This window comes from Delphinapterus leucas, chromosome 19, assembly GCF_059928025.1.
Source record: "Delphinapterus leucas isolate spDelLeu-1000000601 "Yukka" chromosome 19, BTC_Dleu_Yukka2, whole genome shotgun sequence".
Taxonomy (NCBI): domain Eukaryota; kingdom Metazoa; phylum Chordata; class Mammalia; order Artiodactyla; family Monodontidae; genus Delphinapterus; species Delphinapterus leucas.
In genome coordinates this window covers 8834747-8847579 of record NC_143147.1, presented here as the reverse complement: position 1 = coordinate 8847579, position 12833 = coordinate 8834747, and the positions used below count along the sequence as shown (strand labels likewise).

At 44.1% G+C, this 12833-nt stretch overlaps 2 protein-coding genes across 23 annotated transcripts in view; one reads left to right on the top strand and one right to left on the bottom strand.

The window, feature by feature from the left end:
• PIGL (phosphatidylinositol glycan anchor biosynthesis class L) overlaps positions 1 to 5141 on the bottom strand; it is a 74203-nt gene extending 69062 nt beyond the window's left edge. Inside the window, exon 1 of one of the 2 annotated variants that reach the window (XM_089900294.1) lies at positions 3481 to 5141. In XM_089900294.1, the coding sequence (XP_089756420.1) occupies positions 3481 to 3718 (238 nt within the window). In that variant the 5' untranslated portion in view covers positions 3719 to 5141. The remainder of the gene's footprint in view (positions 1 to 3480) is intronic. The other variant, XM_022560926.3, reaches the window with a different exon arrangement.
• The window catches only part of NCOR1 (nuclear receptor corepressor 1), a 143207-nt gene continuing 133851 nt past the window's right edge, over positions 3478 to 12833 (top strand). For 16 of the 21 annotated variants that reach the window (XM_022560912.3, XM_022560907.3, XM_022560914.3 and 13 more), the window contains exon 1: positions 4648 to 4821. The gene's annotated coding sequence lies outside the window, so the exon portion shown is untranslated. Of the gene's footprint in view, positions 4201 to 4646; positions 4822 to 12833 lie in introns of those variants that run through there. The other 5 variants (XM_089900280.1, XM_089900281.1, XM_089900282.1 and 2 more) reach the window with 3 other exon arrangements.

Genomic DNA, 12833 nt, shown 5'->3' with positions numbered 1-12833 from the left:
AGAGGTGGCAGTGCAGTCAGGAGGGGAAAGGATGGGCTGAACTGGTTTTCCCGACTCCAGTCTTTCCCTCCAAACGGTTCTCCATATGCCACCAGTATGAGCTTGCTAAAACACAGAACTGGCTGTGTTAATTCTCCAGCACATGCATTCTACAACACCCTACTGCCTACTGTGGCTTCCTCTCATGTGTATATTAATAGGTACTTCAATGGTTACATAAATCGGAGAAATGCTGGACTAAACAAAATTAAATAGGAATTTTTTATAGCAAGACTTCTCCAAGATGTTGATAGTCTAATAAGGACCGTGCTCCTCTAAAGGGGGAATAGCACATCCGGTTAATTTCCCTAAACTTGTCAGGTCAAGGTATTAACATTTTTTTTTTTAATAGCAGCTTGAGGAACTGGTATTTCGTGGAACATACACTGGGAATCAAAATGGTTACTTCCTTAACTGATACAGCAGCAAGGCAATGTGTGTGGGTGCAGTGGTTTAGAACAGGAAAGAGCCACTGGGTCCTGGCTCCTCTGTGTTCTAGCTCTTCACTTTGGTCAAGTTACCTAACTTCGTGGTTCAGTTTCCACAGTTAAAAAATGAGAAAAACAAATTATATATACGTGTAATGCCTATCATAGGATTGCTGAGAGGATTAAATGAGCAACTAATAACAAAATACATTTTTTCCTGCTTCTCCCTACCCCTTAAAACTGGAGATGTAGTTAGAATGAGTTATTCAAATGAGTCCAAGACTTACTTATGCTTTTACTATTGCCCTGAATGGCTTGCCCCATTTCCTGTATACTTAAGTCCTATTTTTAAAGACCAGCTCAAAAGAAAAGCTCTTTGGAGAAGTTTCCTTAATCCAATTGATGCTTTTCCCCATTTTGAGTCCACAGTCTTTTCTCTGTCAATTACAGCTTTCATTATGTTATATCACGTTATTAACTTCCTGTTTTTCAGGTTAGAATAAATCAGGAAGGTGGGTAATGTTTAGTCCGTACATTTTTTAAACGAGTTGGGTATTTTAAAAGTAATTTAAAAAATTACAAGAGAAAACAATTTAAACAGAAAGTTGGATTCAGAGGAAATAATGAAAGACAACAATGAAGATACTGAGTTTTAGTATGTGTCAAGGGCGTGGTGTTATATTTTTTACTTAAAAAATTTTTGATTTCTGGCCCCAACCTACTAAAAAATAAGGAGAAATTTATTAAGAATCCTGTGTACCTATAATACTTTGTAAATAAAATCCAGGCATCTTGTAACAAATTTTGCTTATAATTTGATTCCCATAGTTGTAATATGAAACATAAATTAAAAGCAAACAAAATATGAGGCCATTACTTGCATATATTTGCAGTTAATATCCTTAATAGCACAAACTGAGAAGAAAAGTGCTTAGATTGAAATTCTCAATATTTATGAAAAATGGTTTAATCTTACTGGCAACAAAAGATTTTGAAGGAAAAAAATGTTAGTCAAATCAAGAAATATTATACATAAAGAGATTATTTGTAATAGAGATAACCTGGGGGGGAAAAACCCTAAATATATGTATAATAAGGGATGACTAACTAAGGTTTATCTGTATGAAACCATTTAAAAGGCTATATATCTAGTTCTTATAAACATAGGTAAATATTTAAAATATAAGTTTCAGAAGGACATGGTCCTCACCTAGCTTGTTTTCAGTTTTATTCCTAGGGCAGAGAATAAGTCCTGGCAGATAGACTTTTTTTTAATTAAAAACGTTTTTTTATGAAGACTTTTTTTTAAAAGAGCAGTTTTAGGTTCACAGCAAAATTGAGGGTAAGGTACAGAGAGTTTCCATATACTCCCTGCCCTCACACACGTACAGCCTCCCCCATTATCAGCATCTCCCACCAGATGGTACACTTGTTACAATCGATGAACCTACACTGACACATAATAATCACCCCAAGTCCATGGTTTACATTAGGGTTCACTCCTGGTCTTGTACATTCTACGGGTTTGGACAACTGTATAATGACACACATCCATCATTATATTATACCATACAGAGTATTTTCACTGCCCTAAGAATCCTCTCTGCTCTGTCTATACATCCTTCCTCTCATCCCAACCCCTGATCCCCACTGATCTTTTTACTGTCTCCATAGTTTTGCCTTTTCCAGATTGTCACATAGTTGGAATCACACAGTACAAAGCCTTTTCAGATTGGCTTCTATCACTTAGTAATACGCATTTAAAATTCTTCCTTTTCATGGCTTGATAGTTCATTTCTTTTTGCCTCTAATATTCCATTGTCTGGATGGACCACAGTTTATTTATCCACTCACCTACTGAAGGACATCTTGGTTGCTTCCAAGTTTTGTCAATTATGAAAGCTTCTATAAACATCTGTGTGCAGGTTTTTGTGTGAACATGTTTTCAGTTCCTCTGGGTAAATACCAAGGAGGGCTACTGCTGGATGGTTTGGTAAGAGTATGTTTAGGTTTGTAAGAGACTACCAAACTAACTGCCTTACAAAGTGGCTGAACCATTTTGCGTTCCCACCAACAATGAATGAGAGTACCTTGGTGCCACATCCTCACCAGCATTTGGTGTTGTCAGTGTTCCGGATTTTGGCCATTTTAATAGTAAGCAGTGCACAAAAATCTTTAATAAATATTTGAGAAATTAATGAAAAGGTAATATTTGGTGAAAAATATAAAGTCTTATAAAATGTGCTTATTGAGAAAAATCTGTATAGAAAAAGAACTGGTACGAAACAACCAAATGGGAAAAGAGGTCACTGGGCATTTGTTAAAAACAGCTTTATTGAGGTATGATTTTTACATACCATAAAGTTCACCCATTATATATGTACACTTCAATTATTTCATTTATACAGCTGTGCAATTACCACCATAACCCAGTATCATGGTTAATTTGTTTTCTCATTCCATCTTTTCTGTATGGTAAAGAAGGACTTAATTCTTTGAAAGGCCCCAGTGAAAGCTGGGTGGAGTTGAACTCTAAAATGACCTATAAGATTATTTTCTAGTCTAATGAATTCTCTCTTCAATTTGCTCCATGCATCTTTCTAGCACAAAGTGGACTGAAGGGTTGATCAGGAGTGACACAGCCCACATTCTGTTTGGTCGTTATTCTTGGCCCTCCTGGAAATGAAAATGTTCCACAGCATACTGATTACAGTCGCAGTTCCCAACGCGGATGGAGGTACTGAATGGAAGCAAATGTGAGCTCCCGGATCCTTCTACAGGAGAGCGGAGCTCGCACGCTGCCCACGCCTCCCAACGCACCTGGGAAGCCGGCCCTACAGCCCTCAGGCTGGGGCCACAGATTCTCGGTGAAGCGCCCGGATAAAGGACCTCCAGTGTATTCACCTGGTTCCCTCCGACAGAGACCCCCTCCGGGAAGAAGTCGAGTGAGACAGGTTGGCGCCTAAATGCCTTCTCCGCCCCGGCTCCCCGCGCCCCGCCTACAGCTTCCTACCTGCGGAGAAGCAGAGCAGGGACACCTGGTGCCGCAGGCGGACCAAGCCTAGAACGGTGGGAGCAAAGAACATGGCTTCATCGTCGGGGTGCGCGGTCACCAACAGAGTCCGGCTTCCGCCTCCCGGCAGGCCAGCTTGCTCCGGACTCTTCATTCGCTCCCAGGAGTCCCAAACCCAGAGGAAGCCCCATGTCAGGACCGCCGCCGCCACACACAGCAGCAGACCCACCACCTCCATGCCCTGAGGAGGCACTGCGCCTGCGCAGGAGGGGAGGCGACCGCCGGGCCAGCTCCGGCGGGAGACCGGCGCTCGCGGAAACCGCGTTCCGAGTGGAAATCCGTCCGGTTGCCCTGCTCCAACGGCCGGAGGCTTTAAGCGTCGGGCTGTGTGCTCTGACACGGACGCCTCCCAGCCCCTCTTCACGGGCTGCCGCTACTTTACGCGGCCTTTACGAGCTCTCGTGCACGCTCCGTTTCAGGGCCGAGCCAACCCCCTTGCCGTCCACACAGTACTTAAGGGGAAGCGTCTGAAAAGAACCTCCAGCATCTTCAGTGCGAGTTCCTCCTGTCTTTACGTCACCATTTTATCACTCATTTCTTAAAACCCGGACTTTCTCGTAATTATCCGGGTGAACACCGACTTTGTTTCTCCTCCCTAATTCCGGGATGTGGAGTGGCGCCTTCTCTAAAGGAAAAGTATGCGGTGGCGAGGCCCGTCCGGTCAGTTCCCTGGGAGCGTGAGGCCGAGAGCGCACTTGGCGGGCGCGGGGGCCCGGGCTCCTCGGAGGGGCCAGAGGGAGGGCCGGCATCACGGGCGGGTCTGCCTCGCGCGGCCTTTCTGGCAGGCCCGCTGCGGACGCAGCCTGAGCCTGGGAAGCAGCTGCGCGGGTGGCCGCGCGCCCCCCGGGCCCCCACTTCCCTCCCGCCCTCAGCCCGGGCTCTCAGGCCCGGGGCGCGGCCTCGCGTCCTTCCCTTTCTCACGCGCGCGGGGAGTCCCGGGCGTGACGGCAACACCCTGGGTCCGCCGCCGGGCCAAGGGGGTACGCCAGGGGGCCGGGAAGCTCGGCCAGCGGAGGGAGTCGGCCTCCCAGCCTCCGGAAGGAGGAGGAGCCGGAGCAGCCTCAGCCGCGGTCGCCGGGCCGGGGGGTGGGGGGGGCGGAGGAGAGGGGTTGAATCAAAATGGCGGCCGAGGTGGCGAAGCAGCAGCGGCGGCGGCGGCGGCGACTGGAGTGAGCGCCCGGCTCGCCGCGCCGACCAGGGCCCGGGCAGGGCCGCGCGCGAGGCCGCGTCCTGCCCCTCAGGCCCGGGGCCGCGTCGGCCGCCGCGCTTCGTCCGCTCCCGGTGAGTAGGCCCGGCGCCCGCAGTCCGGCCTCCGGGCCCCCGCTAGCCCGGGGCCGCCGAGGGCTCCGGGGCACCAGCCGCGGGGGAGGCTTTCCGGCTGGCGAGGGGCGTCGCGGGCCCGGCGGCTCGGGACCCGCCCAGCCGCCGGCCTCTTGCCCTCGGCGGCCGGGGCGAGCCGGGCGCGGCGGGGAGCGGGGCCGGCGAGCGGGGGAGGCTTATGGAGTTTGGAGGAAGAATGGGTTGTGGCCCGGCCGGGGCGCCCAGGGTGTCCTGCGGGGAGCGGGCTGCGGGGCCCGAGGCGGGCGCGGGCCGGGGCCGCGGGTGGGGCCGGCGCAGGTGGCGGCCTGCTCTCCCTCCGGGGCGGAGTTGGTGGCTGCCCGGGAGTGTGCAAGGGGTCAGGGCGGGTGACAGCGGTGGACAAGTGCCTGAAGAGCAAACTAGTTCACCTTTGCGACCAAACCACTTGGGGTGTAATGGCGAAGGGAGGGCGGGGGAGACGGTGGAGATCGGAACCCGGTATCTTCTGCCTTTTATCGTTGCTGTTTAATGTGCATTCTCTTTTGGGGGGAGGAGGGATTCGAGAAACTGTAATTGAGAAGTCAGTCTTAGTGGCGAGGAGACTGAATTCTTCGAATTAGCCGGATTAGGTATAGTCGTGTATTAAAGGTGTGGGTGGGAATAGGTGATATTTGTGAAAAGTGTTTGCTCAGAGAGTGTCAGTTTTCTTTTACCGATGTTGCATGCTACAGTGCCGCTTCTCCAGAGTTAACCTTGGAGAGCAGAGGTGTGGGTGATTCTAATCTGTGGGATTAGTGTTTTCACCTGCATCAGATTTGCTTCCCTAAGTATATCCTAATTGTACTGAAATTTACATTCCTTGCGTGCACCTTGGTGAGGCGGTGACTCGAGGCGGAACGTTGCGTAAAGAGCAACAGGCCTGGGATTTTAAAATGCCTACAAATATTCATTCATTCGTGCAACATGTCGTGATCAATAACTGCTGCTGATAGGTTACATGTGACTCTCTCTTGGATAACTGAAGAGTTGATGGCATTATTTAATTTTTAATGCTTTTTGAAAATGTTTTGATGTATCCTTTGGTAAAGATATTTATTGGCAGAACTAACTTGCCCGATCTCAGGAGCAGACCAATTTTAGAATATTATTTAGACATGGGTGAAGATTACAGAAGAAATAAGCAAGTTGTTGCAGAAAGAAACATTGTCTTTATTTTCTCATTCTGTTAAAATCCAGTGGAGGTTTATTTATTTATTTTAATATTTATAGTACACAGTTGCTTTGCCTTGCTTTAAGCACACCTGTTAATGGAAATCAAGGTTAACACACACACATGTATATAAATAATATGCACATACATACATAAGGATGTGATTGCTTGCAGTACCAAAATACTCTTTCCTTTTACAAAAGGCTTGCCATATGTTGGACTCCTACCCCAGAGAAAATACAATACAAAGAGTCCTGATTCCTCCTTTGACTGTGTCATTTTGGAACATGATCAGTCTTTTTCTGCTTGTTTCCTCATCTATGATAGCAGGAAAACATCTCTCCTAAGTTGCTGTTGTGAGCCTAAAAGAGCTGTTATGAAATTGCTTTACAGAGATCGTAAAGGTTATATTTCTGTGCCAGAGTAACAGCTCCCTCTTCTCTCCTGAAATGCTTTAACTGCACATCTCCTCTCATGGCATTTACACTTTCTACCTTGTATTTAGGTACGTACCTGTTTTACCTCCTATTGAGGAGCAGGATGGGCCCTTCTCTGACTTTATCTTGAAGGCACTGCCTAGGATATTGACACTGCAAATGTTTATTGAACGAATAAACATTGTATTCTAATTAGGGAAATGTGTTCACATTACAGCTTACCAAATACATCTGCTAACCTGCTGTGACATATTTATATAGGTGTGATTTTCTTCATGATCTATGAGGAATAAATTTTTTTAAAAATAAATTTATTTATTTATTTATTTTTGTCTGCATTGATTGGGTCTTTGTTGCTGCGCGCCGGGCTTTACTATTTTTTTTTTTTTTTTCGTTGCGGTACGCGCAGGCTCAGCGGCCATGGCTCACGGGCCCAGCCGCTCCGCGGCATGTGGGATCTTCCTTGACCGGGGCACGAACCCGTGTCCCCTGCATCCGCAGGCGGACTCTCAACCACTGCGCCACCAGGGAAGACCGCGGGAGCTACTCTTCGTTGCGGTGCGCGGGCTTCTCATGGCGGTGGCTTCTCTTGTTGTGGAGCACGGGCTCTAGGCGCACGGGCTTCAGTAGTTGTGGCTCACAGGCTCAGTAGCTGTGGCTTGCGGGCTCTAGAGCGCAGGCTCAGTAGTTGTGGCACACGGGCTTAGTTGCTCTGCGGCATGTGGGATCTTCCTGTCAGGGCTCGAACCCGTGTCGCCTGCATTGGCAGGCAGATTCTTAACCACCGTGCCACCAGGGAAGCCCAGGAATAAATATTTTTAACTGGGTGTCTTGTTGGATTTAATCATGTAGTAAAACTTAAGAATTTGCCCTGCCCACATAATTTTTTAAAACACAGAATGCTCAAAATTAACTTTCTTTGAATTTGAGTAAAATTCGTCCCAAGGCCAAGCATATTTGTATTAATCAAGTTATTTTTAAGCTTTTTTTTTTTTTTTTTTTTTTTGTAAATTTTGTGAAGTGGGAGATTGTCTCGCCATTGTTATCTGCAGGAGAAAAGCAGAGGCCTTTCAATATGCCAGGGATTGATGTAGGTAAATGTCAGGCTATTTGTTTCTCAGGTTTTTTGTGTTTGTTTTGTTGTTCAGTTTTAACTGTATTTTGTGACCTGTCTTTCTTTTTTTTTTTTTGTGACCTGTCTTAATTGCAATTTCAAATTCTTAACTGATGCCTGAGAATGGTAGAGATCTCAAATACTTAGTTACTTCCTTGTGTTCATTTACTTCAGAGACTGGATTTTACTGGAATATGGTACAAAGGTTGTCAGAGTTTATTATGTCTGGACTTATCTGTTGGTGTGTAGTTCATTCACTTGTTCAACCAGTGTGGCATGCCTTACGTTTACAGCATGTTACTAAATTCTATAAAAGTATAAAGTTGACCAGATCAGTTACATGCACAAAGAACTCAGTCTGTAGATTGATACTTTGTCCTTTTCAGGTTTAATGTTGCAAAAGTACATTTAGATAGAATATTATTATTATGTTTCCTCCTAGGGGCCATGCATCCCCACAGCCTCATACTCCTTGACAATCAGGTCTAGAGCTGCCCATTCCAGCCTCCTCTGACTTTAAGCCCAGCTTCTTCTCCTGATCAGTCCAGCTCGAGGTGACTTGGCGTCTCCTGTCATGCTGCCCTGTCCCTTTAATTGTCTTATTGATTTAGTATTTTTATTTTATGGCTGTTTAATTTCCCCGGTATTTATGGCCTATTTTCCCCCAACTAAATTGTGAGGATCTCTGAAGAGCAAAGGTCTCACATTTCTATGAGTTTCTCAGTGCACCTGGTTTGAAGCCATGCCAGTATTGCTGCTCAAAAAAGTTTGAGAATTCTATCTTAATAAATAGCAATTTAATAAAGAGTATCAAATCTTGTGTTAGATACCCCTAAAAAAAAAAAAACAAAACATTGGTTTTCTATCAGGACTCCTTAGGAGTATTGAAAAGCTATGAAAGCTTCTGTCATGTAGCAATAACTGTATGTAGAGCATCTGTTTTTTATTTTGGTATTATGGTGGTGGTGGTTTTCCATGAACATTTTTACTGTTCTACCATTTTTTTCTACCCCAGAAGCTTGTAAGCTTATGTGGTAAAAATATTACTTGGATATTACTTGGATTGTTTTCAGATACATATTTTTTTTGGGGGGGGGCGCTCCTCTTTGCATGTGAAAATGAGACCATACAAAGACATAAGAATGTTCCTGGGGAGCTCTTCAGTTTGATTCTTCCATGTGTGCTGCTGTTACTTTTATTTAATAATCTCAAAGAGAAATCTAAATTGGTTAAAATAAAATGCTCATAATTTATAGAGTTACAGAATGTAGAGTCATGGAGATTATCTAGTCTTACTTGTTTTACTGGTGAATAAACTGAGGGTCACTGAATTGAAGGGGTCTGGCCTAAATTGTTACTGTTGGCCAGTAGCAGAATCCAGTCTTCTGCCTTCCAGGGTAGCTCCTTCTGGGACACCATATCATCCATGGGATGAGTCAATGTGATGATTGACTACTACTTAAAACAAAAATTGGGGTGGGTGGGAAATGAGTGCTCAGTCACTCAGCTTAGATATTGAATTTAGGTACTCCCCCTAACTTTACATTTCTGCAGTGAAAATGTAGCTTGAAAAAACTTGGTATTGATCTACATTAGTAACATGATCACCGGGAATTATGTTTCATTTTTAATCTGCTGTGATGATTAAAAATGAAATGACAGTACCTTCTGTCTTCTTAAACAGAAATGTCTTTAAGGTTATCTGGACCTACTGATGTTTCATGGAATTTAAGTGTTATAGTGATGGAAATTTTATTATGCCGATGGGTAGGTACCTCTGAGATACAAATAGATAGGTTAAATTATTTTATATATTAGTTATTGCTTGCTTCACTTACTCTCAAACTTCCGGACTTTTTTTTTTTAAGTGTGAGAAACTTCAATTGTTATATGAAAGCTTAGATAAATAGCGTAAACATTTTTTTTTAATGCCGTGTTGAAAAGCTCATATAGAATGTTAGTTTTCGATAGGTACTCATGCCATAAAATTTATTTTAAAGGAAAAGGCGTAGTATTCTTTTTAAACTAATGTCCTCACATGAATACTGAAGCATGGCATGTGTGTTTTTTAATCAATTTTATTTATTTTTTTATTTATATTTGGCTGCGTTGGGTCTTCGTTGCTGCGCATGGGCTTTCTCTAGTTGCCGCGCGCGGGGGCTACTCTTCATTGCGGTGCGCGGGCTTCTCATTGCGGTGGCTTCTCTTGTTGCGGAGCACGGACTCTAGGCTTGTGGGCTCAGTAGTTGTGGCACACGGGCTCAGTAGTTGTGGCTTGCGGGCTCTAGGGCGCATGCTCAGTAGTTGTGGCGCACGGGCTTAGCTGCTCTGCGGCACGTGGGATCTTCCTGGACCAGGGCTCGAAACCATGTCCCCTGTATTGGCAGGCTGATTCTTTACCACTGTGCCACCAGGGAAGAAGTCCCATATCATGTTTTTTTATTCCACTTGGGCTGTTAAATAATATGCCTCTGTTGTGTTGCATTAAGAAGGGTTGTTTTTTTCCCATTCTGTGCTCTTTTCTGGAATGCTATTTCCCTACCTTACTTTTCCAAACTCTACCGCACCTACATACTGCCTATTTTTTGAGGGGTTTTGAGCACATATCACTTCATCCAGGAAGTCAGTCTCCCTCCTCCTCCCTCTTCTCTGAAGAAAAGTGTTTTATGGTCTGGAAATTCTTAATGCCTCACTTACGCCTCTGCTATAACGTCATAGTTATTTATGTGCATGCCCGTTTAGTCCCCACTAGACCATAAGCCCATTGTGGGCATGTCTGTGTCTCAGTTATTTTTTGATCCTTCCCCCTCCCCCACTCCCAGAATAACACTCTGTCCCCAGGAATGGTGTAGTAGAAATTTGTTGAATGCATAATAAGCAGCCCAGCTGCTTGGTGCAGCTGTGGAAGCCGACGGATACACATGTGGGAACTTGATAGTGAGTAGTTTTTGGAAATAAAAAAACAGGTAGAAATTCACCAGTGTCAGTGAGATAAAATGTCTGTTATTAGTGAATTATTATTTTTGTTTGTTTGTTTTTGATTTGTTTTGTTTTTGGCAGTACAAGGGCCTCTCACTGTTGTGGCCTCTCCTGTTGCAGAGCGCAGGCTCTAGATGCGCAGGCTCAGCGGCCATGGCTCATGGGCCCAGCCGCTCCGTGGCATGTGGGATCTTCCCGGACCGGGGCACGAACCCGTGTCCCCTGCATCGGCAGGCGGACTCTCAACCACTGTGCCACCAGGGAAGCCCTGTTATCAGTGAATTATTAAAGCATTTCTTTAAAAAAGTATTTCTCTCAGTTTACTGGGATTTTTGGGAGAAAGAGAAAGTAAGCACAGAATCAGTTCATCTCAGATTATTTGTATTTCAGGTAATATTAGAACAAAAATGTGTTAATTTATATATGCAGGGAACTTTGGAGTTCAGTGCTAGGGAAAAAATGTGAATTAGGAATAGTTGGTTTATAGGATTATTATAAAATCCCTTTGGAGGGATCCCTTTGAAAGAATAGTACTTGATTAGTTTTATATCAAAAATTAAATTTTTGAGTAGCTTAGTCCGGAACAAAGAAGAGGAAAGTTAAGATTACCAAATGATTTTGATCCCCGCCCCCCGCCGGCAGTTTCTACTTGAGGAATAAAGTTTGGAGTGTTTTTCTGTTTTTTTCCTTCGTTACACATAAACTGAAATTAAACCAGAATAAATTGAGGTTACTTTTTTTTAGGAAAATTTGACTAAGTTGTTAGGAGGGCCATAACCTTTATGGTTACAGATTGCCTCCCCCCCCCCATACTTTATTTAACTGATAGGCTCTTTTCTTGACATTTTTGTTGTCATACACAGTTTAGCATCAGAGTAATCTGTTTTCGGCAGTTCGGCAGTCCCTGCAATAGCACAGGGATTTGTATAATTTTGAAATGTTTTAAGTAGTAATCATCATGCCTTTGAACTCCTGTTCAAAGACATTTAACTTTGTATTACTTTTGATTAAGTTCTTTTAATTCAGTTTTGAATAACGATAACTTTTAAGTATTTGGAATAAAATCAAAACTTGTGCTTTCTAGGAGTTACAGCCTAAAATATACACAGTGTAAATATACCAGAAGTAGGGAATGTGTAGTCCATTAACTGAGTGTGTGAGTGTGTTTGTGTGTGAGTGTGAGAGAATAGGAGGAGCGAAGGGGGGAGGGCATCAACTGAGCAGGAGGGGAGGGTGGAGGAAGTTACTCCCTATTTACACAAAACCATTTTAATGAGTGAAGGGGGATATGTTAGTTTGAAATCTTTACTTGTCTTTTATTTATTATAAGTAATGCATTATTTTACGGAAGTACAATATGGAAGTATATAAAGAAATTGAAGCACCACTTCCTAGATGTAACTTGCTAAGTGTTGTGTATTCGTTCAGGTTTTTTTTTTTTTTTCTGTGTGTATGTAATTTTCTGTATTATGGGACCATGATATGCTGTTCTTGTGTATACTGCTGTTCCATGTTGGTATTTTTAGAGCTACTTCTATCATTAACAGTTACATAGTATTCCACTTATAAAAAGAAAACACTATAATTTGTTTAATTAGTTTCCGGCCAGTACTGTTTTGTCAGAAAAACAAAGCTGTAGTGAATTATTTGTGTGTGTGTGTGTATATGTATTTATTTTGTATATTTATGCAAGCACCTTTGTAGCATAGATTTCTGAAGTAGTGTTGCAGATATATGAATAGTGTAGATCTGGATGGATATTGTCACAGTGTATGGGTATGCCCCAGACCCTGGCCAGTACTGGATATTGCGCATTAAAGCATTTTGCCAATTTAAGAAGTGGAAAAAGGGACTTCCCTGGTGGCACAGTGGTTAAGAATCTGCCTGCCAGTGCAGGGGACACGGGTTTGATCCCTGGACCAGGAAGATCCCACATGCCGGGGAGCAGCTAAGCCCGTGCGCCACAACTACTGAGCCTGTGCTTTGGAGCCCGTGAGCCCCAATTACTGAAGCCTGAGCGCCTAGAGCCCGTGCTCCGCAACAAGAGAAGTCACCGCAATGAGAAGACCGCGTACTGCAACGAAGAGTAGCCCGCGATCGCCGCAACTAGAGAAAGCCCACGCACAGCAGTGAAGACCCAATACGGCCAAAAAATAAATTAATTTAAACAATGGAAAAAAAAAAGTGATTCTGATTGACCTTTATCAATCACTACTGACGCTGAACATTTTTTAATGAAGGGAGTTGTATTTCT